This window comes from Panthera onca, chromosome B1, assembly GCF_046562875.1.
Source record: "Panthera onca isolate mPanOnc1 chromosome B1, mPanOnc1 haplotype 2, whole genome shotgun sequence".
Taxonomy (NCBI): domain Eukaryota; kingdom Metazoa; phylum Chordata; class Mammalia; order Carnivora; family Felidae; genus Panthera; species Panthera onca.
This window is the reverse complement of record NC_138342.1, coordinates 19,494,359-19,519,451: the sequence shown is the minus strand read 5'-3', so window position 1 is coordinate 19,519,451 and position 25,093 is coordinate 19,494,359. Positions and strand designations below refer to the sequence as shown.

General features: G+C 43.0%; 1 protein-coding gene across 1 annotated transcript in view; it reads left to right on the top strand.

Annotated features, from left to right (window-relative positions):
- The window catches only part of PPARGC1A (PPARG coactivator 1 alpha), a 647,562-nt gene that overhangs the window by 168,373 nt on the left and 454,096 nt on the right, over positions 1–25,093 (top strand). The window contains exon 2 of the mRNA XM_060655328.3: positions 18,657–18,721. Coding sequence (XP_060511311.1) covers positions 18,704–18,721 — 18 coding nt within the window. The 5' untranslated portion in view covers positions 18,657–18,703. The remainder of the gene's footprint in view (positions 1–18,656; positions 18,722–25,093) is intronic.

Genomic DNA, 25,093 nt, shown 5'->3' with positions numbered 1-25,093 from the left:
GCTAGATTTATAGGTAATAATCAATAGAGTGCTGAGCTGGGTTTCTGTTGCATGTGTATACCTGCCACAAAGAGCAGGTAAAATGGCTCAGGGAGGGGAGAGCCTTCCCACTTCCCAGGCATCCGAACGGAGCGGACACTAGTGGAGTGAGGGAGGGAGACTGAATCGACACGAGGAGGGACGCTGGGGAAGTAATGGGGCTCCAGCTCTACATCCGGAGAAGGCTGACCCTCAGAGGAGGCCCCTCTGTCAGGAGAGGGCACACCCTCACACCAAAGGCTTCATGTGTATGCTTCTGAAAGTGGATACCGTGAAGTAATGCCCGTTGGGAGCTGAATACATCCTGAAATACATTAGGATCCGAGTGTGAATTCCTTTTGAGGTCAGACTGTGCTCAGCAGAACTGGACGAAGCCGGGATGCCTGACCCCTGTTACCCGTGTGTTTCTCGGAGGTGACATGTGATCACATAACCCCAGTGTGTTTGTTTATATGTACAGAAGCGAGTCTATTCCCGTGTCTTCGATCCCTTCCTTTTATGGGTCACATTCTTGCCCTTTTGGGGAAGCTTTGTTTAACTCCCGCAGGGCTTTAGTATCTAACCTGTCATCGGCTAGTAAGAGGACTTAAGCTGTTTCTTCTCGTAGGTGTATTTGAGTTCAATTTCAGTACCCTGGGAGACCAGGAAACCTTTAAAAGGCAAAAGAATGGATCACTAATTATGAGATTCCTGGATACTGAGAGAGCAGCGTTACAATAATTTCCGGGGCAAAAGGCCCTTCCCTGATGTCTTCCAAAAAGGATCACAGAGGCCACTGGTTCCTAAACGTTGAAGTGCATCAGAATAACCTGGGCACCTTGTTGAAAATACAGGAGGCCTAGAGTAAGGCTCGTAATACAGACATGCGGGTTTGGAATAGGACTCGAGGCCTTCAGTATTTGACACTCTGCAGTGTAGACGGCTGGCTGCTTCTTCTGCTTTTTTGGTGAGGATTGGAAGTCACCCCTGTGAGGGTGGCCACGCGTGTGTTTGTGTGGGCGTGCCCCCGGGGTGCACGTGTACTCGAAGGCCGAGGCCAGCGGGACTCTGAGCTGCTACCTAAGCTCTACACGTGGCTTCTGTCTCAGGAGAAAGCAAGCAGTAGGCGTTTCTCTTACTGCACAGATTCAGGTGCTGCTGCCCTTTTCCTGAGTCTTGAGAACTTTCCTGGATATACATGGTTGAGCCTCACTGAACTTTGTCAAGCCATCCCCTGGTTCCTGGATGGCCAGGAGTGTCCAGGCGTAGGATGCAGTTATGATCTGGCGGTATTTTTATATTTATGCTTTCTACAGTTTTGCTTCTTGAGATGTTATAGCATCTTCATTCGCTCCTTTCCTTCTAGCCTTCTTCCCTCTCTTCTCTTTCTTCCTCCCTCCCTCCTTCTCTCCCTCCCTTCGTTCTGTCCTCACCTCTCCTTTCTTTCCCTCCCTCCCTTCCTTCCTTCCTCCCTCCCTTCCTTCCTTCCTTCCTTCCTTCCTTCTTTCCATCCTTCCTTCCTTCCTTCTATTTTAAGATCAGGAAATCAGCATGAGACTTAGTATTCTGAGAAGCATCTCCATAGTTCTTTCCATTAGCCTGTGTGTATTATATATATGCCCATCACTTGTGCATTTGTATTGGCAGTGCGTGCTTATAAACGCTGTCATAAACTCCGTTCTTCCATCCAGGATGGGAATGGAGTTGTTAAAGACAGTTGATGAGGTGGCATCTGTTGGCCAACGGTTTTATGCTGCAGTAGCTCTGAGCAGATAACATTAATAGGAATCACATTTTAAAGTTGTAAATTTGATGTAAAATACTAAATTTGACAATAATTGCATTATAAAGCAAAAATTCTATTTATTAAAGGGCTCCCATCTCTCCTTCGTGTGAAGGGCTCTGAAATTCTTGCTCATACCTGCCCCTAGCAATTATCATGCCTTCTCTAAAATTCTGTTTTATTTTTCCATTTTCATAACAACTACATTATGATGTGACATATTTTTTTCCAGATATTTTGCTTGAATAAATAAATAGGATATTAAATTCAACTGGGGTATTAGATTATAAATTAGTTCTGTAATAGGCGTCATAATGTTATTTAGATTTTCAGTTTACACAGACCTTGTAGCAACTCCCCAGAGCTATGCTACAGAATTAGAAGTAAATAGAAGTTGATGTAAGAAAATTGGTTTTTGTAATATGCTGATGCCAGTGGAGTTGTGTTGTGTGGAAAGGTATTTACATGGAGAGTTCCTCCTTCCTTCCTCGTACAGACAAAAGATTGATAACGATTTCCGCGACTGCTTTGTTGGTGCTGGTATTGACCCCACGTGAAACTAAAATATTTCTTTCCAAAATTAAAGCACTATTTACACACAAAGGCTAAAAATCCATTAGCAGACCTCATACCAACTGTCCCAGGGACAGATGTTTCTTCATCCGATGGGTATAATAATGACATCATCTCACAACTGCTTCTTGGTGGCCAATTAGTACGTCCAGTTATATTTCACATCAAGGAAGATACCACACCCAGGAACATCATATGATTATTGAAGTTTCCAACCTTATTGAACTAACCTGCTTTTGCACACCAATGGAAAAGCATGCACGTTTAATAGAAAAATGTGGATTCCCCGGGTGAGTGCCAATAGCGAGTTAGAAAGAGAGCAGCTGAGTAGGGAAGGGGGTTTGTCTCTGTAGTGAGCCATACCCCTAAACCAAGGGTTGGCAAATCAAGGCAGGAGTGAGACTGATCTGGCCCATTGCCTGCTCTCGTGAGCTGAGAACAGTTTTTGCGTTTTTAAATAGTTGAATAAAGGGGCACTTCGGTGGCTTAGTCAGTCAAGCATCCGACTCTTGATTTTGGCTCAGGTCATGATCTCATGGTCCGTGGGCTCGAGCCCTGCGTCCGGCTTTGCGCTGACAGCGTGGAGCCTGCTTGGGATTCTCTCCCTGTCCCTCTCCCTCTGCCCCTCCCTGGCTCACGCTCTCTCTCTCTCTCTCTCTCTCTCTCTCTCTCTCTCTCTTTCAAAATAAGTAAATAAACATTAAAAAAAAATAAATGGTTGAATAAGAATCAAAAGAAGAATAATGCTTCACGACACATGAACGCTATATGAAATTCAGTTTCAACGTAGATAAATAAAGTTTTATCAGAATGTGGCCATACTCATTTGTCTATATTATGTCCATGGCTGCTTTTGCGATACAGTGGTAGAATTGAGGAGTTCAGAGACCACATGGCCTGCAAAGCCTAAAATAGTCAGTATCCAGCCCTTTACAGAAAAAGCATGCTGACTCCTGCCTTAAACGAAAACCAGGGTAGACTGCTGGGTTGTCATCACCTCAGAAAGCCCCAAATTTGGGTGGGGGGCAGGGGAACTGAGTAGAATGTGGCTGTCTTCTGCTTGGGACCTCCGATGACAAGTGAACAGTGGTGCTTTACTTAAAAGGGAGAAAATGACTTAACAAATGAGAAGGAATGTACTCTTGGGTCCTGGCTTAAAAAAAAAAATAAAAGCCAAATGTAAAATCAATCCAACTAACTTCTGTGGCATGACTAAAAATACCCTACTGGGACGAGCCCACTTACAAGTTTTATGGAACTTTTACCTGAATACCAGTAGGTTGGTGCCTCAGGGGACTTACAAAAGTGCCCCCACAGGACAAAGTCTATTTTAGAGCCTTGTCAACGGGACGGCACCGGTTGACAACCGGGACGTGGTTGTCTCTGCCCTCACCAGCCAAGACACTCTGGGAAAATGTTCTCCCTCAGACCTCAGTCTCCTCCTCTGTGAGCTGAAGTGGCTGGTCTCCATGACGGCTAAAGCCCCACTTGGTTCTGAGGTGACACAGCGGTGTCTGTGACGATGAGAACAGTCACTGTCACAGGAAGGCCCCAGTCCCAGGAAAGGAGCCTCTTCTTTCTGGCATCTTTTTAGCTTCCTCTTGCCTCTAAAATGCTGCATTTCATTAAGGGTTCACAAGTCTTGACATGTTTGTAAAGAAAGACACGGCAGGAATTCATATGCCGTGCCTTATAACAAACATGTTGTGAATAACCTATATTTGGAATACAATTTGTCATAGGGATGCAGGCAGGGTTTTAAATTTGAGCAGCTTCTGAGACACATGTTTTATTCTTCTCAAGCAGATCCCTGTGTTCTTCCACTTTATACCTTGAAGGGAGACTTTATTGGAGAAGCTGGTCTCCATTTCCGAAGAATGGGAACACTCGCATTAAACAATGCAAGAGACGCCATTGTAATTTCATGAGAATTACCCTTTCCAATGAATGTTAGATTAAGAACCAAGTGGAATCCCTTGAAAGTGGCTGGAAGATAAATTAGAGCTGAGCCGCAGTTAGGTAGAACTAAATTTTATTCCTTCCCTTTAAAATGGTTTTTAATTGATTTGGCATACTTTTTAAGTTAATAATGAATACTGTACCCGGGCCTGCATGATCACTCCTGTGAATTAGATCTATTGCGCTTGAAACAGCTTTCCCTTACAGAGGACAGTGATTTTAATGAAGAGTCTTTGCTTATTGCACCGATGGAAATGTGGTTCATGGCGGTTTCAGACAGTTCTCTAATTAGCAGTCCGGTCTGTTCCCCTGAATGTTTTACCTGAAACAGTACGGAAATGGGGACCGTGAAGGTGCTTTATCATAGTGCCCGGAGTTCTTCCCCACCTTGCAGGAGACCGTGTAATGCATGGAGATCTTGGAGCCGGGGGAGTCCTGCAAAGATGTTGCAAGGCTCAGAGGTCTTTGAAAGGATGGGCATAGGCAACTCTGGTTGAACAAATGTTTTTTTATGTCAGAATAATGAATTTTACTTTTTTTGGTGGAGGGGCACAGAGGAGGGGGAGGAGGAACATTACATTCCTAAATTAGGGGCTGGTGATCAGATTTCAGGTATGTCAGGGAGTCATGTGAGTGGAGTTGCAACAAGTTCATGGCTCTTACATGCCCTTGTCGGGGAGTGGAGTTTCTTGGTGTCTCTCTGGTGGGTCTTTTCGTTCACAGAGCATAGGGTATATGCTGGAGCCATGTATAGGGGCCGTGGTTAAAGCCAACACAGAGATAGGGGCCAAGAAAGAATGAGCCAAAGTCAGAGCTTCCTGAGAGGTGAGATTATAAAGGACGGGGTCTTCCCAGTGACTCACAACATGGAGTGAGTGAAAGAGTGAAGAGAAGTGGAAAAAACATGGAAGGAAAGAAGAAAGGAGAATGATAAAATTCTGAAGCATAGAGTGTCATGAGGGATAGATCCGGCACATTTCTACTTTATTTTTTATTTTTTAAAAAATCATTTTGTTTTTTTAAATTTATATCCAAATTAGTTAGCATCTAGTGCAACAATGATTTCAGGAGTAGATTCCTTAATGCCCCTCACCCATATAGCCCCTCCCCCCCCCCCACAACCCCTCCAGCCACCCTCTATTTGTTCTCCATATTTAAGTCTCCTCTGTTTTGTCTCCCTCACTGTTTTTATATTATCTTTGCTTCCCTTCCCTTATGTTCATCTGTTTTGTCTCTTCAAGTCCTCATATGAGTGAAGTCATATGATATTTGTCTTTCTCTGACTGACTAATTTCGCTTAGCATAATACCCTCCAGTTCCATACATGTAGCTGCAAATGGCAAGATTTCATTCTTTTTGATTGCTGAGTAATACTCCATTGTATATATATACCACTTCTTTATCCATTCATCCATCGATGGACATTTGGGCTCTTTCCATACTTTGGCTATTGTTGATAGTGCTGCTATAAACACGAGGGTGCATGTGTCCCTTCGAAACAGCATCCCTGCATCCCTTGCATAAATACCTAGTAGTGCAATTACTGGGCCATAGAGTAGTTCTATTTTTAATTTTTTGAGGAACCTCCATACTGGTTTCCAGAGTGGCTGCACCAGCTGGCATTCCCACCAGCAATGCAAAAGAGATCCTCTTTCTCTGCATCCTCGCCAACATCTGTTGTGGCCTGAATTGTTAATGTTAGCCATTCTGACAAGTGTGAGGTGGTATCTCATTGTGGTTTTGATTTGTATTTCCCAGATGATGAGTGATGTTGAGCATTTTTTCACGTGTTGGTTGGCCATCTTTGGAGAAGATATCTTCTTTGGAGAAGTGTCTGTTCATGTCTTTTGCCCATTTCTTCACTGGATTATTTGGTTTTTGGGTGTTGAGTTTGATAAGTTCTTTCTAGATTTTGGATACTAATCCTTTATCTGATATGTCGTTTGCAAATATCTTCTCCCATTCTGTTGGCTGACTTTTAGTTTTGCTGATTGTTTCCTTCACTGTGTAGAAGCTTTTTATTTTGATGAGGTCCCAGTAGTTCACTTTTGCTTTTGTTTCCCTTGCCTCCGGAGACGTGCTGAGTAAGAAGTTGCTGCGGGCAAGATCAAAGAGGTTTTTGCCTGCTTTCTCCTCGAGGATTTTGATGGCTTCCTGTCTTACATTGAGGTCTTTCATCCATTTTGAGTTTATTTTTGTGTCTGGTGTAAGAAAGTGGTCCAGGTTCATTCTTCTGCATGTTGCTGTCCAGTTTTCCCAGCACCATTTGCTGAAGAGACTGTCTTTATTCCTTTGGATTTTCTTTTCTGCTTTGTCAAAGATTCGCTGGCCATATGTTTGTGGGTCCATTTCTGGGTTCTCTATTCCGTTCCATTGATCTGAGTGTCTGTTTTTGTGCCAACATTTCTACTTTAAGTAAGACATTTGGTCATTCCTATTGAGACCATGGTCTGAAAGATTTAGGAGAATGATTGATCTGATTATTAATATTAAATGCTAATTACAAACAGTAGTATGTATGAAGACTGACTATCTTCGAGGTGCTAGATTGAGCACTACAGACAAAATAATCTAGTTTAGCTGCTATTATCACTCTTTGAGGTAGTACTCCTATGTTTTCCATTGTATGTATATATATGTGTGTATGTATGTTTATTTATTTATTTATTTACTTACTTACTATTTATTTATTTATTTACTTAAAGTAATCTCTACACTTAACGTGGGGCTGAAACTCACAACCCCAGACCAAGAGTCACACACTCTTCTGACGGAGCCAGTCAGGTGCCCCTGTTTTCCATTTTAAAGATGAAAAATCTGAAGCACTGAGAAGTTACCATTAGCCAAGTTCGGATGGCCAGAGAGTGATAGGATTAGGATCTCAACCCTGGAAGAAGGACTCCAAACCTCATGCTAATGCTGCCTCTGCAGAGGGAACTGAGCTCCCTGTTTAAAGGTGGAGAAGGAAATGTGCATTTTCTGAACTCCAGCCACAGGAGTCAGGCTTAGGGCTGAACTGAAAAGCTGTCGGCCCCTGTGGTGCTCTTAGAGCTGTGGTCTGCCGCGTGCCGTCTTGTTACCCAACTGTAATTAAAATTATCATACAGTATAATGATTTCTAATACATTTCAGAACAAATCACCATCTTATATCTGACATGTTGTTAATGTTTACTACCATAATTACTAATTTGAAATATAAGGCGGCAATTTTTACTAGTGTTTGGTTATGTATAATTATGTCAAATACAAGACTACAATTTAGGTTGAACTGTATTAGCAGTGATCATACAAAATGACTATACTGTATATTTGACACCCTGCATTTTTATGTTTCTATAGATTTGTTTTTCTTCCAAACCATAAAGAGTTATTTAAAGACCATCCAAAGGTTATTTATGATGCTTTTTGTTTGAAGAGTTTTAGAGTGTGGGAATATGCACACTGAAAATGGAATATAGTGAATCATTGTTTAACAGAGAGGAATGGAAACCACCATATGCCCGATGTGCCAGACCCTTTCCTGGGCGCGTTGCACGTCTAATTTCCAGTCCTCACAATGACTACGCTATTTTCCTCACCAAAAGCAGAGCCCAGAAAATTGAAGATGTTGTCTAGCTAGTGGATCGTGGAGCTGGAATTCAAGTTCATGGTCTTCCTGGGAGTTTTTATCCTGGGTGGGTACAGAAGAGATCTTTTTCTGGTAGGCTATGGTCAGAATATGCTTTCCTATAAAAGTAGTAGTGTTCTGTATTTAATGAGCTGATGTATGTGTTGGTCCTTCCTTATATATCGTCTCATTAAATAAGTTCGATTAGGTCCATTTTAGAGAAAACTGAAAATCAGAAATTTAAATGTTCTATCCGAGTTTATACAAGTTAGCACAAGAAGAGCTAGGACTTTAAAGGAGGGTTTCTGAATTAAACACTAGTGTTTTCTCAGGAGACGTTGTGACCAGCTTTCTTTGTGGTTACTGCCAGGATACTCTAAAGCTGCTTTTCATTACAACAGACCTTGAAGTTCTTTTTGTTGATGATGATGATGATGGAGTGTGATGAGGAAGGCAGCTGACAGTAACCCAGGATTACATGCAAGCTATTCACATTTATTACATTCATTTAATTATTGCTATGTGGCTAGTTCCCTTTATGGATAACAAAAGATGTGGAGAGGTTCTCAATACGCGGTGCTAGAGCCAGGACTTGAATATAGAAGCTGACTAATTCCAGAGTTCCCCTTTTGCATGTTTAGCTCCCCACAGAGATAATAATCATATCACTCTTGGGGGTGAATGACCTTCATTGTTATCCTCTCACAAGAAGACCCATTTGCTACCCCTGAATATATTTTTTGTTGTGTTTCTATGAATACTCCATTTTATTAACATATTGCAAAAATTTGATGATCAAAATTTCTTCGAATGTCAACATTTCAAGGATCAACAAACAACAAATACAAAAGCCAAAATCTACTGGCTCAATCAGTTGAGCATCTAACTCTTGATTTTGGCTCAGGTCATGATCTCAGGGTCATGGGATGGAGCCCGGCATCAGGCTCCATGATGAGTGTGGAGACTGCTTAAGGATTCTCTCTCTCTGTCTCCCTCTGCCTCTCCCCTGCTGTCTCTCTCTGTCTCTCTCAAAACAAAACAAAACAAAGCAAAAGAAAAAAAAAAAAAGCCAAAATCCAGAAAGATCATTTCCTGGTTTATAATACATTGTCAAATTATTTCAAGCCAATAAATGTCTTAGATTTTAAAAAGCAATCAAGCTATATTAGAGAGAGAGGAAAATGGAATAGTTATATATCTTAGTTCATCAGTAATATGATTTGGTGATTTTCCACTCAACTGCTCATTCACACACATACTTTTTTTTTTTTTAGAGACTATAAGCTCCATGAAAGCAGGGACTAAATCTGTTTTGTTCACCATGCCTGATACATATAGTACTTAATAAGGCACTTAAACTGAACTAAACTTAAACTAAAGAGCCAATCCATGAAGTATAAATATTCGTTTGTTTTCTGTTTTTTTTTTTTTATTTTGTTGGTTAGTACATCATATACATTTTAATCATAATATTTTTAAATCTCGCTTAAAATTAAATTTACAAAGTCATTGACTATTAGTGGACAAATTTGCATCCTGGAGCGAGATATTTGTCTTTGATTTTCTTGAGCTGCATCTTGCTTCTTTGGATTGACACAAAGCTGAAGTAATATAACTTGTAAAACCAACGACTGTTCTCTCTAGGGTTCTATTTGGTATTCTTAGAAACTCTTTAAACAAATCTCTCCCTGCATGTTTTGTCACTCATCAGTGAAGTCTGCACCCAACAGAAGGGCATCTATTATGAGTTTTTTTCCACCAGTGGTGAGAGTATTGCTGGCTGAGTCCTACTGGCAGGATTAACCATCACTGGGCCAGAGACTTCGCACTTGCAAAGCTGCATTAAGAAATGGACAAGGGAGGGTTTGACCACGTGTCATGAATGGGTGAGCGGACTGGATCCTGATTAAACTCCTAGCAGTGACCTTGGCTAATACGGGGTTCTGTCTGACCCATAGGGCATCAAATCAGATCACTCTGAAAATTAACCTACCCTTTCAGCCAAAATGGAATAAAGTATTTTGTCTGTGATTGTTTTACTGGACTTCACAGTAAGAGACTCATCTTGCTTGATTAAACAACGTACATGTCCAGACCTGGGACCTTACGTTTCAATAAATAAAAATTACATTTTGTTGTTGTTTTTGGTTTCACGTGTTTCCAACATCACAGAGGTGTATGAATAAGTTCATCGTAAAAGGTTCACCATGGAAAAGAGACCTATAAATCCTTTAACCCAATTCCGAAATTGATCCCCTAAGAAAAGTTAAATATCACCGTTGTTTGTAGATTGCTAGATCACCACAAAGATAATTCTTTTATAAATACAGATGGTGCCCTTATGGAAATTTCATGACAGTAAGTAGATGCCAATAGAAAAAAAATGACACATTGATTAGCTAATAAAATGGTGTTCAGTGAAATTACGCTTCTTTGTCTAATTTATGGCTTATTTGAACTTGTGACGCCCTGTTTTCATTTTGGCTTTTAATAAGTGTTCCTTTAAAAACTTTTAAAATGTAAACTGATATGAATTTGATTGTCTTGAGCATAAAATGCTAATCCTCGATTAGTAGGGAATCATGGCTATAAAGCTCCCACCTCCTCCCCCTTTCTCACCCCAAGCCATTCTTAAGAATCAATTGCCAGCAGGCTGAAAACACAGCACTAGAGTGACAGTTATAAAAAATGAGCCAATGAATCGGTTATTGGCAAATTATTGATATAAGAATCAATATTCAGGGTTTGGGCAGGCAAGGGGGAGGGGCTGGGGAAAGGCACCTACATTTACTGAGTGCCTAGACCGCAGAAACCATCTCATCTTTACCCCCTCCTGGCACTTTCTCCTTTTATTGTTTCTGAGCTGCATGGTCCCCACGCCTCTCCTCTAACATCAGTTAGAAAAGAGGGCAGAGGAATTTTATCGCGGAATTAGGACACGGAGGGCATTTGAATATTAGCATGACGTTCGCCACTTTTGCTGCTCTGTTTGTTGGTGGGTGCAGTGTTGAGAAACGTTGCCCAACCTCCTGGAACCGGCACGTGAACAGTCCCGTAATCAGTGTAATGTATTCTGTTAAGGGAGTAATCAAGCCATTCAGCTTTGAAGTAAGATCCAATTTTTAAAAAGTGGCTGATGAATGCAGTTTCAGGTATTTAGAAGAGGCTGATGGACCCGGACTACTTGGGTCTTCTGGTTGAACTGGGGAAAAAAATACCTGAGGGAACTGAAGTGGACCGTTCTAAAAATATCTAGGTTGCGGGATGTATTTTTCCTAGCGGGCATAGTATGCAATTTAAGATTTTGAAATTAACCATGTCTGTGTGCTTTTGAATTTAGTGTGGCTGAAAGCTGAGTTGGCTGGAGGTGAGGCCCGATGACGGCTCAAGCTAGGTCTGAGGGGACTAGCCGCTCCCTTCTTTTACACTGTTCTCGCCTCTGATCTTGCAGGATGGGAGTCCTCCTTGCTATTTAAAAGCCTCAGCTTAAACTCTCCTTCTTCAGAGATGCCCTCCCTGAGCACATGTTCCCTTGCCGCCCCTTCCCTTGCTGCCCATAATCCCTCTCTCTCCCTCTTTTCTTTTTGCTTTTCTTCCCAGCTCTTACAACCAACCAAAATTCTTACTTAATTGCTGGCTTCCCCTCCTTGGGAAGAATGCAAGCTCCTTGAGAGCAGGGACTTGGTATTATTCATCACAGTGGCTCTAAGACCTGGGCCAGTTCCGGACACTTTGGAGGCACTAATGAAGGATCAATGGACAGAATGAATGCTTGATTCTACAACGGTGGCTCCAAGATTCCTTGGTTCAGAGGGTCTCCCTCCATCCATACCGTTTGCATTACTAAGTGATGCAACAGCACGGCTCCTTCTCCCTGCTCCGGTGGCACCGGCTCTTCAGGGGGCACGCTCAAGGGTTAAAGCCACCTGCTGGGTTCTGTCCTGGGTGGGAGGCTGCTGCTCATTGGGCAGCTCCAGTTTGTTGCCAGCCAGGTTCCCAGCCAGGCCTCAAGCTGGCAGCAGCCATGCAAGATGCTGTGAGTGTCCCTGCTAGTTAAGCTTCCTATTACTTAAGACATCCATTTCAGAAAGAACTCCGGTGTCTATGGTTATGTTCTGTACTTGGTTCGCGGGGCTTTAGCAGTCCAAATCCCATTAATGCCGGAGCCCTTGCACAAAGCCTTTTGTATTGACTTGGGTCAACTTAATCTCTGGGCTTGTGTTCCCCTCCCCCACCTTAGGCTTCTCAACAATTCTCTTGCTTACCCACTCTCTTGCTTTCTCTCTCTTATTCTGTCTCTTTCCCCTCTTCCTTCCTTCCTTCCTTCCTTCCTTCCTTCTTTCCTTCCTCCTTGCCTCCTCCTTCCCTTCCTTCCTCCCTCCCTTCCTTCCTCCCTGCCTCCTCCTTCCCTTCCTTCCTCCCACCTCCCTCCCTTCCTTCCTCCCTTCTCCCTCCTTTCTTTCTTTCTTTCTTTCTTTCTTTCTTTCTTTCTTTCTTTCTTCTTCTCCCTCTTTCTTATCTCTCGCCCCTCCCTCCTTCTCCCTCCCTTCCTTCCCTATAACATTCTCTCTCTTTCTCTCTTCTTTTGCCTCAGAGAAGGTGGGTGAATCACATGCATTCTCTCTTTCTGCTGTTGAATTGGAAGCCGGTGAGGCATAACCTTGGCCCTACTGGCCTCTTTGTCTGCTGCTTGCACTTCAGATTTATCTGGTGTTCTGACGTTAAGTAAGATCTTCACGAAAAGCCTCATCTATAAAAATCTTCATGTACAAGTAGGCAATTTTTGGACTAATCATGGTGTCTCAACACATCCCTATAGAATATCTTCCTTCCCCTCCCCCGCCCCACCATTGATTTTCTGTTTATGAAAGTGATGCACGCTCACTGTGATGCACTCAGATGATATAGAAAACCCAGGGTGACTGTAAGCAGTAGGTTTCCCCAGTGTAGCCAGAGGAGGTTTTGGCTCTGAAGAGAATAATTAACAAAAGTCGTTTTAAGAGCCCATTTATTGCGGAAAATAGGGGAATTACCTGTCCAAGGGAATGAGAAGTGTTCAGATGTTGCCGACACTTGCCTCCTGTGCACTGTGGCCCCAGAATAATGGCTTCTTTTATAGGAAGAGAGAAGTTGCTGCGGTCCAATGGACAGGAGATGCTGCTGCCAGGCTCTTGGTTTGCGGAAAATCCGCCCAAGTCCGCCGCTTCGAAGACAGCCAGCGGACCACACCGAAACCAAATACAGTCTATATTCCTTATCTTTGGATTCATTTGTTCTTATCACGAAACCACGTTTCCCGAAGTCTGTTCCGTTGAACAACTGTCACGTGCGATTTACCGCACCCAAGGGTTCCGTCGTCCGATAAGGTGGGAAACACACATCCCATGGTTCCTGTTTCCTGGAGAGAAGTGATGCACATCAGCGTATTCTTTAGAATAGGAGGGTAGGGAGTATAAAGAGACCTGTGTTAGTTCATTTTATTTGTTGTTGTGTCTGAAACTTATTTGATTGAGGCTTTTTTTTTTTTTTTTTTTTTTTTAGTAACATCTGCTTATATTCCCCAGAACCCTTGGGCCACAAAAACAGAAAAGAAATAAGCAGAAGCCGTTATTGTATCCTTACTCTAGACACATAGTCTGTTCGGAGCTGTTGCCTTTGTGATGTCCTTTTTCCTTCTGGATGAGACGAGTGAAGCAATTGATTCAGCTGTCCGATTAGCGTCAGACACTGTGCTGGGCACTTTCCTTACATTACTGCCTTTGCACCCCACAGTAGCCTGTGGGCCTCATTTTGCAAGGGTAAAGAGGGGATGTAACTTGCCTCTAGCCACTCGGCGAGGCGAGCACTGGAGCTGAGCCAGGCCCATGGTTGGCCAAGCCAGGCCGCGATGCCCCATGCTTCCAACATTCCTGCCCTTCAACAAATCAGACGCGGATTCCACCACACCCTGCCCATTTTGGGGGCCCCTTATGGCATTCATTAGTGGCCCTTTCAAAGAAACTGCTGTTGGCAGTGTGGCACCACACACAGACCCCCTCCCCCCCCCACCCCTTGGTGAAAATTTCACGGCCTTCAGGTGCAAATGACTGGAATCCAGTGTGGGGTATTCGTGCATCAACATCCACACCCATCTCTCTCTATCCATCTATATGCCCGTGTCTCCAGAATCCATTCCAGGGCCTGAAGCGCCGCAGAAGCTTGGTGACAAATGTTTATTGACATGACATGGGGCAATAAATGCCGCGTGCAGTGTGGGTTCATGTCTCTACCCTCCCTGGCCTCCCGTGCTCTATTTTTCTCCATAGCATTTATCACCGCTGGACATATATATTTACTTGTTTATTTGCTTACAGGGTGTCTCCCCGTGTTTGGATGTGAACTCCTCGGGGGCGGGGAGGGAGAGGGAATGTTCTTGAGGTCATTGATTTACTACTGTAAACCTCCAGTAGGTGCCCAGTAAATATTTGGTGAAAGAACAAATGGTCAAATACAAATTTTCACCATTGCTTCCGCTCTCCCCAAACTCTTGCGATCGCTTTCTTTATTCATCTCCTTCTCTCTCAGGAGTAGTTAGAACCTATTTAGGGCTGTAAATAAAGGAAGTCTACATTCTTAACTATTGCAGTGCAGCAGATATTGAAGGCGTCCAGGTTAATGGGCACAGGGCTGTTTACAAGACAGAAACAGCCCCAGAGTCTAGTGTCCAGGAAGGCGTAGAGTAACAGGGACGGGATGAAAAGACGCCGCTCTGTGCCCCTTGCTGTCGCAGCACAAAGATCTTTGGTGATACGGTAGCGGAGGCCCGGCCAGGATGGAGAGCGCCACTGGGGGGCGTTGTGCCAAAAAGTTTTCCTAGGGACCAAAGGTAGAGATCGCAGCTGGTTGGACGACCACAGCCCAGAAGCACTTTAATCTCCACGGCTGCCCCTTGGGGTGGCGAGGGAGCCCCGGGGGCAGGGACGCAATGATTAAGATGTGTGTGTGTGCAGGAGAGGCTCTTGGGGGCTCGTGTCTCCCAGCTTCGGGGCTAGTGCTGGAAACGCAGAGATGAAGTTAGGGATTCTGAAGTAATGGGTCTGTTGGTAGCTTCCCTTTAATGTGGATTCTGTTGCATAAAATCTTTGTCAAACAGGCATTTAACACACACAGCCGGGTGGTGGCAGATTGGGTATCAGTGGCCCGTTGTACTCAGGGAATAAACCAAAGCTTTAAATAGGGCCATGCTTTCATGATGGATATGTGCTGAGGGTGGGGAGGTGAAGGGGGGAAAAAAAAAAAAAACCCCAACCTGGATTGTTAAGGAAAAAGGGACCCTTTAATAGCCCAAAATGGCAGAGTGGAAGGAGAAAGGGACAGACTAGAGCATGAATGAAATAGAATAGCCAGAAAAATACTATCAATATGAATGGTGTTTATCCAATTAAATGCACGTAACTAATGTTAAAGTACTTGAAAAAAGACTTGCCTTGGAACAAATTTATTTTCTTAAGCCCCACAGAATAAAGCAAATTATACAGTAAGCTGTGATTAATTATATCCTAAGGGGGGGGGGGGGGAAAGAAGGGAATAAACCAGGTGTTCTGTCTGTGTGGGTCCCAGTGTCCACAGGTAAGGGAAGGTGTCCTGAGAGAGACCACATGACCCAGGAGAAGGACTGGGAGGGAACCGGGAAGGGAGGATTCAGAAGAGTGCATAGATCTGGGGAGGTCAAGGCTCTGAAGGTGGAGTCTTCTGCATTTGAGGCTGAGGGAGAAGGAGAGCCAGGGCCGGGAAGTAGGAACGTGGTCCAAGGGGAGGTAAAGATAGATTTGCTTAGCATTGGCATTTGAGACGCGTTTAGTGACCAGAGATGAAGGCAGGAAAATGGAAGGCAGGAAGAGTAACAATGGAAATATTCCCTATTACTCGGAGACTTCCTCAGTGGGGCGGAAAAGAAAAGGGGAGGGGTGCTGATTTCTGGGGTGATATCAGAAACATGTTGGGAAAACTGACAAGGAGGCAAGCCTAGAGCTCGTCGGGGTGGGAATGTCCGTATCTTTCCGTGTACAAGGGATGTATGAACCTGTGTGCGCCCAAGGAAGGGCAAAAGAAGCGTCAAGGTGGAAATTCATTGCTCTTATTTTTGTGGCCTCTGGCTACAAGAGCTAACAGGTGAAGATAGTCTGGAGACCCAAAGTGGGAAAAAATGACATTTTAACATTTTTGTCAGGTAGGCAATTTAAAAATAAACTTGAATTCAATATATACCATTAATGCTAGGGGTTGTGTCATAACGATGCAAAAATGCCTTCTTTTCAATAGCGGTTAAAAGAAAAAAAGTGTGTTGTTGGGTGCTAGGAACCATATATGGAAGAGGCATACGTGGCTGTGCCAGCAACCTCACAAAGCTACTGAACACGTACCATGAGTCTGCCCTCCAGAATTAACACCATAACCTGTGTCAGGGACTCACTATTATCCTAATATCTGCTTTTGGATTCTGTCCAGTCCCATTAGCGGTTCCCATGTTGATTGCTCTGTTACTCGTGAATGTTAATTGCTTCTAAATCTCTTCGGATGTTCAGATGCTTGGGGAAAAAAAAATTCTGACTGGCGAAGGGGCGAGTTTTATTAATGTGCGAGTAAACAAGAAATCTGTTTAGAGACCTCAGTGAAGTGTCTGTGACTCAAGATGTCATAAACAGCTGAGGTGGCATCTTTCTTTGCATGTCTGTCGTATATTGGTGGTGTGATAGTGGGGGAGGGAGGCGGGGAAACAGGTTTTCAGTGATATCTGTGGTGTTTGTCCCAAATCAGTGTGCTCATAGATACAGTTAGATAATAACATCCTTCCCTCCGGGATTCCTGCTTACTTAGTATGAAATGGCCTTGCTACCTTTCAGATAAGCTTATACGTAGAAAGTGCTAGTAAATCGGAAGATGTAAAAACGTGAATATGATTTGGTCTGTTGCCTATGTGTTGATCTCCATCGTTTCTGAACCAGAAGGAAGCTTGGAAATCAGCTTCCGAAGCTTCCTTATTTTACTGCTGGGCAAGCAAGGCCCAGGGGGATGAAGAGGTCAGGGCCCCAGAGCAGCTCACAGGGGCACTGGCCAGAGAGCGAGGTTACCCGACCCTTGGCCCGGTGCTTGAGCAATCAAGAGAAGGGAAAATGATAAAAGCTCGTGGTTACTATATTTCCCAGAAACATTTCACTGAATGTTGGCGGGGTTTTGCTTTGTTTTGTTTTTTCCTTTGGGTGAAAAAAAAAAAAAATCTATTATGATCCAGTATCGAAATTCATCGATCAGTAATTATTTCAGTATCCCAGTGAAAGAAGATCCAAGAGAAGGGCACAGCCCGCGGCTGAGCCTTGCCAGTCACTTGTTCAACCAATATTTACGGAGTGCCTTGACCCTGGAATTTAGTAGTGAACAAAAAAAGCCCTGCTGTTATGGAGTTTCTATCCTGGTTGGGGATGGGGTGGGGCATCGAAAGACAAACAAAGAGATGAAACATTTACTGTAAGGTGGTGACGAGCCTCACCAAGAAAGAGAGAATGGTAAGGGGTTGGAGTTACACGAGTGGCAGGTATGTTAGACAGGCGCAGGAGGAGAGATCATGGATGTATCTGCTGCGGGATGGTCCCAGGTGGAGAGAATAATTGTAAGGGCAGAGGTCCTGTGGTGGGGACATGCTTGGGTATTTGAGGACGAACGAAGAGGTCAGCGTGGCTGAAGGGGTGAAGATCGTGAGACATCATGACCCTCAAATCATGGGCTTTGGGAAGATTCTGGGTCAAACGTTTGAAGATACATCTTTTAGCATTTGTGTCATCCCAAATAGTAGGGCTCATAAAAAGAACCCAGACTCATCTTTTTTGAGAATATTCCCCGAAGGAGCCATCCTTCTGGGATTGGTGTCTATGACTCACCAAGAGTGTCCAGAAACCGTCAGATCTTTCTGGAGACTTTTAGAACAGAGGGATTGTCACTGTACTAACATCATTACACCACAAAAGTGTAAGTTTCTTGATGGTAGGACCCATGTCGTACACATTTTTGTGTCCTCCAAGAAACCACATGCAGTGCTAAACTTGTACATAGTAAGAACGCTGTAAATATTGATTATTTGTTCAGTGGAATAAATGGCCGGAGAGTGGTAGAAAGGATGGGCTGTCCTAGAAAGGGTTGTTAAAAATACACCCTTCTAAAAATGCCGTTAGCAAGATTACTTCTGAAGCATTCTGACTTCCTTGGAATCATTTTTAAAGACAAGTCCATATGCTGACATGTGAACATAAGTATATAACAAACTGAACAGTAGTAACATTATTTTCAGGCCAAATTTTAGTTGGATGCTTGTATTTTGTCAATCTAAAATTTTAAACTATGTTTTAAACGATGGGAAGTTTTTCTAACCTTTTCTGTGGTATTAAAGGGATCTTGGTGTCTGGGCTCATAAGACCAAGGGGTTACATTCAGCACTGTTTTCTGTGGGCAAAATGCGTTTAATACATTGATATTATGGTGGAAATTACGTGGGAAAGATCAGTCCCCAAGGGAAAGATGGGCGGTAAAGTTGCACTGGGATGGGGAAGGAGAAAATCGTAATTCTTGCCCTGTGTTACTGAATTCTGTCGTTATAATGGACCAATAATGTATTCGCCTATTGCATTTCAATATCCCCATCTTCATAGTGGGGGGTAACACAAACTTACCCTCTGCCTTTCAGGTTTTTTGCGAAAATCAGTGAACTAATATTGGTAAAATTGGAGCCCCATGGATGAAGGGTACTTTGTAAGTATAACACATTATTGTCATGTTATGTTCTATTACTCCAAAGTGCAAATACCAGATGTCTGCTCTTGCCGTATTAGGAAATTAGCAACACCAAGTTTCACACCCAAAGATTGATAATCTGACTTCCTTTGAGGAACTTAATGTTTCTGAACTCTCTAATGTTTTGTCAATATGTTGGATATAGAAAAGCCTGACTCGCCTCCCCAAACTATGGGGAGAATATTCCAGACACTTTGGAAGAATACATGTCTGCAAACGATGTGAACATGTTGATATAAACCCTGGATATGAATGCAAGGTGTCTTTGTTTCTCTTTCACTACCTCTCTCCTTTTTTTCTCTTCTCTTCTCTTCTCTTCTCTTCTCTTCTCTTCTCTTCTCTTCTCTTTGTTCTTCTTCTTAATTTTTTTGATTTGTATTTAACTCTGGGTTTTGAGCAGTGTGTGTATCAAAGAAATGATTGGTTTCGGGGAAAGACCGAATGTTTCAATGGGGTGAGCAATGTTTTGTTAATGATGAAACTAAGTTAGACATCCCTTAGGCACGTTGCTAAGTATTGTGTTTCCAGAATTGAGATAAAGGAAGGAGGTCAACTAGCAAGGTGAGTTAAGTGTGAATCACCTCTTCTGGACCACGTTACAGCCCAGGTGACTTGGGAGTGGCCTCCTATCCGTGGAATGGCCGAGGGTTGCAAGCTACAAAGCCAAAGAGCAGGCAGAAAGGGTACTAGACGGAAGCAACTGCTTCATCTGATTTTCCCCACTGAATGGTACATCTTTTTATTTTGCTAGGTCAGCCAATGCCCTGGTGTTGTGTGAGTGAGTAGACTGGTCAATGACACGCCCAGTGCTTAACCCATGGTGTGTGTGTGTGTGTATATAAATAAATATATATATTTTATATATATATATATGGAATAGCTGTCACCCCTTAAAAACTCCTAGCATAAAAAGTCTAAAAAGGGTTGTGACTGCTTATTGAAGCCTGTTTTATTGAGATTCATGGGGTTGTAAGATCTTATGTCTGGATGGGTCCCTACACATCTCATCTAGTGCCTTTTCCTGGCCAGTTCTAAGGATTCCATCCGGTGGGTGCCCTAGAACCTCTAGGGACAGATTGACTACCTCAAGAGGCAACTCTTTTCAGTTACGGGATTCTTTCTCAAGTTGAACTCAAACCTACCCTCATGTATCTTCCACCCTTGGGTCCTAATTTTACTATCACTATCCACAAAGAATGACTTTCTCCTCCAAAGTGATACCCTTTCAACTATTTAGTGGCACTATCGGGTCCCCCTGAACATGGCCTCTTTGTCAGTTGCCATTCCCTCAACAACTGGACCTTCTGTGTTATGACTTCCAAATCTTCTACCCCTCTGGAAAGACTCTCATTTGTCTATATGTTTCTTAACAAGCAGCACTGAGAATCTACCTTCTTCAGGCCCCATTCTGCATCCCAGAGTCAAGAGATCTAATCAAAGGTCCAGAAGAGAATGACCTCGAGGAAATCGTCTGGAATCACGTGCGCCCATGGATTGGTTTGAGTAATGAGACAGCAAAGCCCACATCCCTCTGTGAGGTGCAGATGATTGACAGGGAGAAAGTTGCTTTGGTTAATAATACAATCCACTTGCCTCCTGGAGACACAGCAATAGCCTACTAATTCGTTGGAAGTGAATTAAGGTTGTTTACCGATGTTTTAAAGTAACTGTCAGAGTGAAAAAAAAAAAGTTCGCACTAGATGAGCCCACTCACCTACTTCAGAGTTGCTGTTTATTTTAAGCTGAGTGCATAAATAATATATTGAGATACGAAGGGTGATTTCAAGCATTAGAACAGGAAGCATCCTGTTTACTAACTGTCATTGGGCTGAAGAGAATTTAAACAGCTCTGAACCTTTTTGTCTGTGAATGCAAGGCATGAAATTAACTTACATTTCGTAGTTAGCACAAATCGTGATTAAGGCAGTCTTGTTGATGTGTCTTCTGCCGATCTGGGTCTTTTTTTGTGTGCAAAATAAGCCTTGGCAACAGAATGCTTCCCGTATCTTGTTTGAGAGAATACCCCCTTCCCCGTGCACATCCCCCCTCCCCCGAAATAAGTCTGGGTCACTGAATCAGTTTGTTCTGGATATAAAGACCAACAGTGGGAGAATACTAGACTGGGTTCCAGGGGTTCTAGTCCTGACCTCCAGCAGCCCTGTCTGAATCTCGCTTTCTTCACCTGTAGAATGGGGATAGTAACATCTGCTCCCACTACTTCATAGGAAGACGGAGACCTTAATGAGGTCATTGTTGTCAAATGGCTTTGAAAGGGATCAGGTGTATGTGGGTGAGACAAAACGATAACAGTTACTGCTTTTGGTGACTTCCATGTGTTAACTCATTTCATCCCCTCCATAACCCTATGGGGTAGGTCCTATTATTATCCCAGTTTTACCTCTACAAAAACTGATGCCCAGGGAAATGAAGGGATTCCCTCCATCATCTCACAGCTGAAAAGTAGCAAATTGGGATTCCAACACCAGGCTAGAATCTATGGGTCTAGAGTTTGTGTTCTAAACTATCACTTATTTGGGAGAATAGGTTTTCCTACCTATGACTGTGCCTCTTGGTCATGCTCAAGTAAATGAAACATCATTCCTAATAGCCTGGACCAAATTTAGCCTGAGAAAATGCAGGTATGGCTTCCCCATGAGTGATCATCAGCCAGGAGGAGTCCCATTGGGTAGGATGTAGCACACTGTATGGGTTAATTCTGTTTTATGTGTAAAGAGCCTGGTGATTCTTAGACGAACAGCCCTAAGTGAAAAGACCTATTACTTGTAATGCTTTCAGAAACAAGAAATTTGATTCACTTTTTGCTCCTATAAACTTGAAAGTGTGATAGCCTATTTTGGAGTATAGGGAGGGTGTTAGAAAATGAATAGAAAATGTATGGAATGTTTAATTTTGCATGATTACATTTCACATTTGCCGAGGTGACTGTGGCAAAGAGAAGTGCGCGAGAATATCACAGCATACCTATTTTAGATGTTTGGATGAAATCCTCTGACTTTTGCGGTCTGATACATGAATCCTTTGGGGCAAGTCCCTATTAAGCAAATGAACAAGACTGTATTTGTGCTCGCATCACTGAAAATGTGTGACTTGTATGAGTGCTTTTTTATTTATATTTACATTATATTTATTTGAATTTCAAAAGAGGAAAGAGCCCGAAGTGACTAATGAGAACAAAAGGGGACGTGAATCTGTAGACATTTTCCCCTGAAATATGCTCGGTCGGTAGTGGGGTCCTGCTTCAAAGTTGGAGTGGCAAAGGTGGGGTGTGATTTGCGTTGGGTTTCTGAACGAAGCGGTTCAGAAATAGGACCATTTCCATAATCCCAGAAAAAATGGACAGACTCATGAGAAGTAATCAGCCAGGGGGAAGAATAAATTCTGCACTTTTCAACTGCAAATATCTCGGCAACTGCTGCTATGCCCTAGCACTTGTTACTACAATAAGATAATTGCATAATTAAATACACTATGGAATTTCAATAATTGGAAACTTTGTTTTCTCATCAATGTGCAAGTTGCTGATGTTGGAAAGCATCGCAGTGTTTTAGGGAGGCCGAGATCATTCTTTCCCATCACGTCCCCTGCAGCCTTCTGCTGCTTCTCTGGCGGTTCTGAGACACTTCCCTTTTGGGTTATTTTTAGTTGGTTATATTTAGACAAGGTGAAATTAAGCAGGAAGTCCCCCAAAGTCTGACTTGCCTGCCCAGGTGGTGGGAGTCGAGGCTCATTTCGCTGAAAGTGTCCCTGGTGCCCTCTAGATCTTTCTAGGTAATAATGGGTGAAGAGCAGGCTGAGTGCCCTTTGGAGCTGGGGAGCAGCTCTTTGGGTCATAATTTCTAGATAGCTTAGTGGAATTGCTGAGATGGGAGACTCCAGAGCTGGGCTCCTGGATCAGACCCTGGCATGGCCTCTTGCAAGCTGTGTGACCCTAGGAAAGATACTTAATCTCTCCCGTTTGCTTATCTGCAAAAGGAGGATCAGCCTTGGTGCAGGGCTTTACTGAGTTAGCATCTAGAGGAGCCTAGAAAATGACAGGTTGTAAGCAGCCAGTGAATGGTAGCTGGCTGAGAAAACAAAGCTGGATAATACCCATTCCCCGTCCTAGAAGAGTTGGGGCAATAGACGGGTAAATGCTGCGGCTGCTGCTGATAAAAATAATAGTATTAAGGCAATGTCTGGCAGACAGTAAGAGAGTTTAGCAGGGACTGGTCTGGCATCAGAGAGTCCCTGGCACCTAACGCACAGATGAATACATGAATGACACACATTTGGTTGAAGACGATTTCGTGAGAGTCAGAAGGGTTACTGGCCGCAGTGTGGGTTCCCAGCTGAGTCGTCCCTTAGCATCCGGCTGGGACTCAGTACATGTTTGGAGGAAAAATGAGCGAATGCAGGCGTGGATAAAATTGACTGTAACTTTTGCTCTGTAGGACTGCTACCATCAGTTTGAGAAAGCAGGTGAAAATATTGGGCACCCACACAGGGTGAAACAAGGAAGACACGGAGGGTGTGGAATTTAAGGAGCCGCTTGCTCTCAGAGTTATGCCAGAGCCGAGGGGGGCTCACTCTCGGGGTACTTCCTTTAGCCCTTGCACCTCAGAGGCCCTATTTTCCTTACCCTAGTCCAGGCCTATTGAATGTATTGGTTTTTTGTGTATGACTGTGATTTATTTGTGCAGGCTTTTTTTTTTTTTTTTCATTTTTGTTGTGTATTTATTTATTTATTTATTTACTTATTAAATAGAATTTATTGTCAAATTGGTTTCCATACAATACTCAGTGCTCATCCCAGCAGGTGCCCTCCTCAATGCCCATCACCCATTTCCGCTCCCCCCCCCCCCATGAATCCTCAGTTTTTTCTCAGGATTTAAGAGTCTCTTACAGTTTGCCTCCCTCCCTCTCTGTAACTTTTCCCCCCTCCCCTTATTTGTGCATGCTTTTGAACATTCTCCCTCAATTTTATTTTGAAAACTTCTCAGAGCTGCAAAATTGTGACGAGAGTACTAAAGGAATACTCTGCACACTTTTTTTTTTTTACTTATCATTAATTAATTAATTATCATGTGTTCAGTCACATTGATTATCTTTCTCTATAGACATGACTTTGAACTTTGTCCTAAGTTACCAGAGAAATCACATGCCCTCTCTCCCACCTCTAGTGCACATATGTTAAATTTACTTCCTAAATTCTGCATCTCAAAATTATAAGTATCAGAGGAAAAAGCCAAACAGAGCAGCAAGAGAACTTGGCTGAAATTTTCTTTTTCAGGTTTAAAAACTAGTGCTTGAAATTTATTTTTAGACTATTAATATACTAACATATTTGGAACATGGCCAAAAGAAGATACCTAAAATTTTAAAGGTTAGAATTTTTTTCTGGATGCTCTGACATTCTCATTCACAGGAGAGATCTTTTTTAAAAAAGGAAAATTCCCTCGACCATTATTTTTCCGAGAGTCTTCCAAAAGTAAATGGTAGTCCGATTACTAATACAACGAGGCCATCCTTTTCCATGTTAAGCATATTCACTATAAAGGATGACTTCGCAAATATAATATAGGAATTATTTATAAATCTGGTGATATCATCTCAAATAAAACAGAATACACACTTGACTTTGGACAACACTGACAAATTCTCATGAAAAAAAAAATCCTTGTCTGATAATCTTGAATATTTATAAGAGATAAGGTGTCTGTCTCTGAAATTGTGGCTAGGTCTACCAGAAGGTTGCCTTATTTCAGTGGTTTTGGAAATGCTTTCTGTGAAGCCTAGGGAATCTGGAGAGGGGCCTCAGGGCCACCATTGGTGGTGGTGATGATGGCTGGTGGTGAGAAGGGGGAACTGGGGTTGGAATCCAGGCCACTCGCTCATGTTCCATTGGGATAGCTCTGAGATTATGTACTTTTTATTGGCATCTGCCTAAACATCAGTTTTCAGGAAAGTGTTCTGAAGCTGAAAAGAAATCAGATGGCTTGGAAACCATACGATGGGTGGCTAAAAGATAAAACAGGCAAAATTCATGCAGCAATGTTGGTTGACAGTGATAAATGATAGCTGTCAACGTGCAGGGTGGGAGAGGTCAGGAAAACCATGAAATGCAGACACAAGAACTTAAAACACAGTGTCTAGAAGTTTTAAGCAGGGTCAAATGCCCAACCATTGCCTAAGGCGGTCATTCTGAAACTTGAGTGAGTCCTGGTCCTTAACCCAGAGAATCTGATGCAGTAGCTCCAGAGAGGGGCTCAGGCGTCTGATTTGTTAACAGTCATCCCGTACCATGCAGAGAAAAATTGCCCTAAAGTTACG